The 2,500-nt window shown below is 41.7% G+C and overlaps 1 protein-coding gene across 3 annotated transcripts in view; it reads left to right on the top strand.

Moving 5' to 3' along the window:
• nfkb2 (nuclear factor of kappa light polypeptide gene enhancer in B-cells 2 (p49/p100)) overlaps positions 1-2,500 on the top strand; it is a 33,210-nt gene that overhangs the window by 21,468 nt on the left and 9,242 nt on the right. For all 3 annotated transcript variants that reach the window (XM_080036712.1, XM_080036714.1, XM_080036713.1), the window contains 2 exons: positions 489-671; positions 1,576-1,717. In XM_080036712.1, the coding sequence (XP_079892838.1) occupies positions 489-671; positions 1,576-1,717 (325 nt within the window). The remainder of the gene's footprint in view (positions 1-488; positions 672-1,575; positions 1,718-2,500) is intronic.

The raw sequence follows: 2,500 nt of genomic DNA, 5'->3' as shown, positions 1-2,500 counted from the left end.
AACACAACAACAACAACAACAAAAGCAACAACAACAACATTTACACACAGACATCTTCAGGGCAAGAAGCAGGGCAGCAGTGGCAGTATACACATCAGCGGGACATGGTGTTCAGTACCCCAATCGCTTTAGGAGTGAAGGAATTTTTAAAAATGTTACGATTTGCCCTTGGCCCTTGGCTAAACTATGTGAAGATGAAAATGAGACTTGGATTCTGTATTAAAGCGAAAGAGTATTTAATCAAACAAGAGTCAGGCAGTCAGGAGTGATGCAGACAGTATCACTCCTATACTTATGGCACATTTCAACCACAGGAGGCAGAGATTTACATGACATACATTCACACATACAAAGTGTGTGTCTGTGTGTGTGTGTGTGTGGGGGGAGGGGGGGTTTAGTCTTGGGTCAGGGTCGGTAAGGAATTAAAATTATTAATGAAAAAATCCCATTTTTTATAGAATATGTGTTTCTTTGTTTCTGTGTTTCAGGATTCCAGTTCAACCAGCCGATGAACGGATCAGGAAATGGAAACTTCTTCTCCGCGGGGTTCACTGGGTTCAGTGGGGGAGGAGGGGGAGGAGCCACGATGACAAGCCCCGCCCCTCAGGCCGCTGCCGGGCAACAGACAGGACAGACGGGCACGCCGCTACAACAACAGCTGTTCCAGATCGGTGAGACATTTACTGCCAGGCTACTATAATTATAATCCTTATTCCAGCCCCTGTGATGCCTTGAGTTCAATTTAAGGGTTTGGGAGCACGGCAGATGTTGTAACTCTATTTGTTCTGTTTAGTTTTAGTCATAATTAAGTCATTATTTACTCCTACATGAAATGAAACATCTTTGAAAGGTGGAGTCAGTGATTCTGGAGAACGCTTGTTATCAAAATCACTTTTTGTCAAAATCAGTGAATATCTCCTCATGATCCGCTACCTGTCCGTACTGTGTGTGCTGAAAAAAAATAAAAGAAGCCTGCGTTAATACACAGCCTAGAATCTGTAAACGGCCATGTTGCTTTTGAGATAATCACTGATTTTGGCAAAAAGTTATTTTGACGACAAGCACTGTCTGAAAGTGACTAGTGTCCTGTTTTAACCGTATGCTGATGATGTGACGTTCTCATCAACAAAATTTACCCCAAGGATTAAGATTAAAATTAAAATATAAGGTAATGCAAGGCAAGGCAAGGCAAGTTTATTTCTATAGCACAATTCAGACACAAGGCCATTCAAAGTGCTTTACAGGGGCAAGATTAAAATACATAAAACACATTAGAAGACATTTAAAAGCGAATGAAAAGAAGTAAAACATTTAAATAAAATAAAAAGTACAGGTTAAAATGGAAACAGAAAAGTCTTCAGACTCGATTTAAAAGAACTGAGGGTTGCAGCAGACCTCAAGTTTTCTGGGAGTTTGTTCCAGATATTTGGTGCATAAAAACTAAAAGCTGCTTCTCCCCGTAATGTAATGTGACCCTATTCCTGGAAGTTGCTTTGGATAAAAGTGTTAGCTAAATGTAATGTAATAATGTAATATAATTTAATGTAATGTGACCCTATTCTATTCTGTGTCCAGCGGCGACCCTGCAGAGCCGAGCGTCCCACAGCGCCAGACAGACGGCGGCCGCCCTGCTCCAGTACTGCAGCTCCGGAGACGCCCGGGTCCTTCTGGCCGTTCAGAGACACCTGTGTGGGGTCCAGGACAGCAACGGAGACACGTGAGTTTATAATTTACCCTGTGTCCCACTCTTCCCTACTATTTAGTACGCCAGAAAAAGATTTAGGACGTCCCAATACATGCACGTCAATTGTAGTATGCTGAAAATGCATAAATGCCCCACTGACTCCAATAGCATTTTGGAGTATTCGTCTTTAGTCTTGACATTTCTCGACATAATGAAAAAAAAAAAATCTTCTAAATTAGATTTTTTTTTTCTCTCTCCTGTCTGTGGCCCTAAAACTCTTCTGTACTTTAGTATGTAGTGTAGTAAAAAGACTAGAACTCTTCTGTACTTTAGTATGTAGTGTAGTAAAAAGACTAAAACTCTTCTGTACTTTAGTATGTAGTGTAGTAAAAAGACTAAAACTCTTCTGTACTTTAGTATGTAGTGTAGTAAAGAGAAAGATTATGTGATTTGGAACGCAGGGTTTGTGAAGGTTTAATTTAAAGACACTCGGGTCCTTCTGGCCGTTCAGAGACGCCTGTGTGGGGTCCAGGACGGCAACGGAGCAGGCCCCCAGGATGCTGCCTTCTCCGAGCAGCCAGCATGGACTAGTGGCCAACCCATTGGTACTGCATGCTGTGAATGGGAGCTTATTTTCATGGTAGCCCTAAGGCAGATTTCCCCGTCCACACAATACAAGCGGCGAACAAGATTGTGTCGCCGCAAAATTTTTCTGGATATCAATCATAGGCTCAAACTTATCTTGAGACCATATACTATTAAAACTGAAGTTTTTTCATTTCAAAACGCCACATAAAGCGTTTTATTAGCCCAACG

This window comes from Ammodytes marinus (assembly GCF_949987685.1).
Source record: "Ammodytes marinus genome assembly, chromosome: 11".
Classification (NCBI taxonomy): domain Eukaryota; kingdom Metazoa; phylum Chordata; class Actinopteri; order Uranoscopiformes; family Ammodytidae; genus Ammodytes; species Ammodytes marinus.
This window is presented reverse-complemented; position numbering and strand designations above follow the sequence as displayed.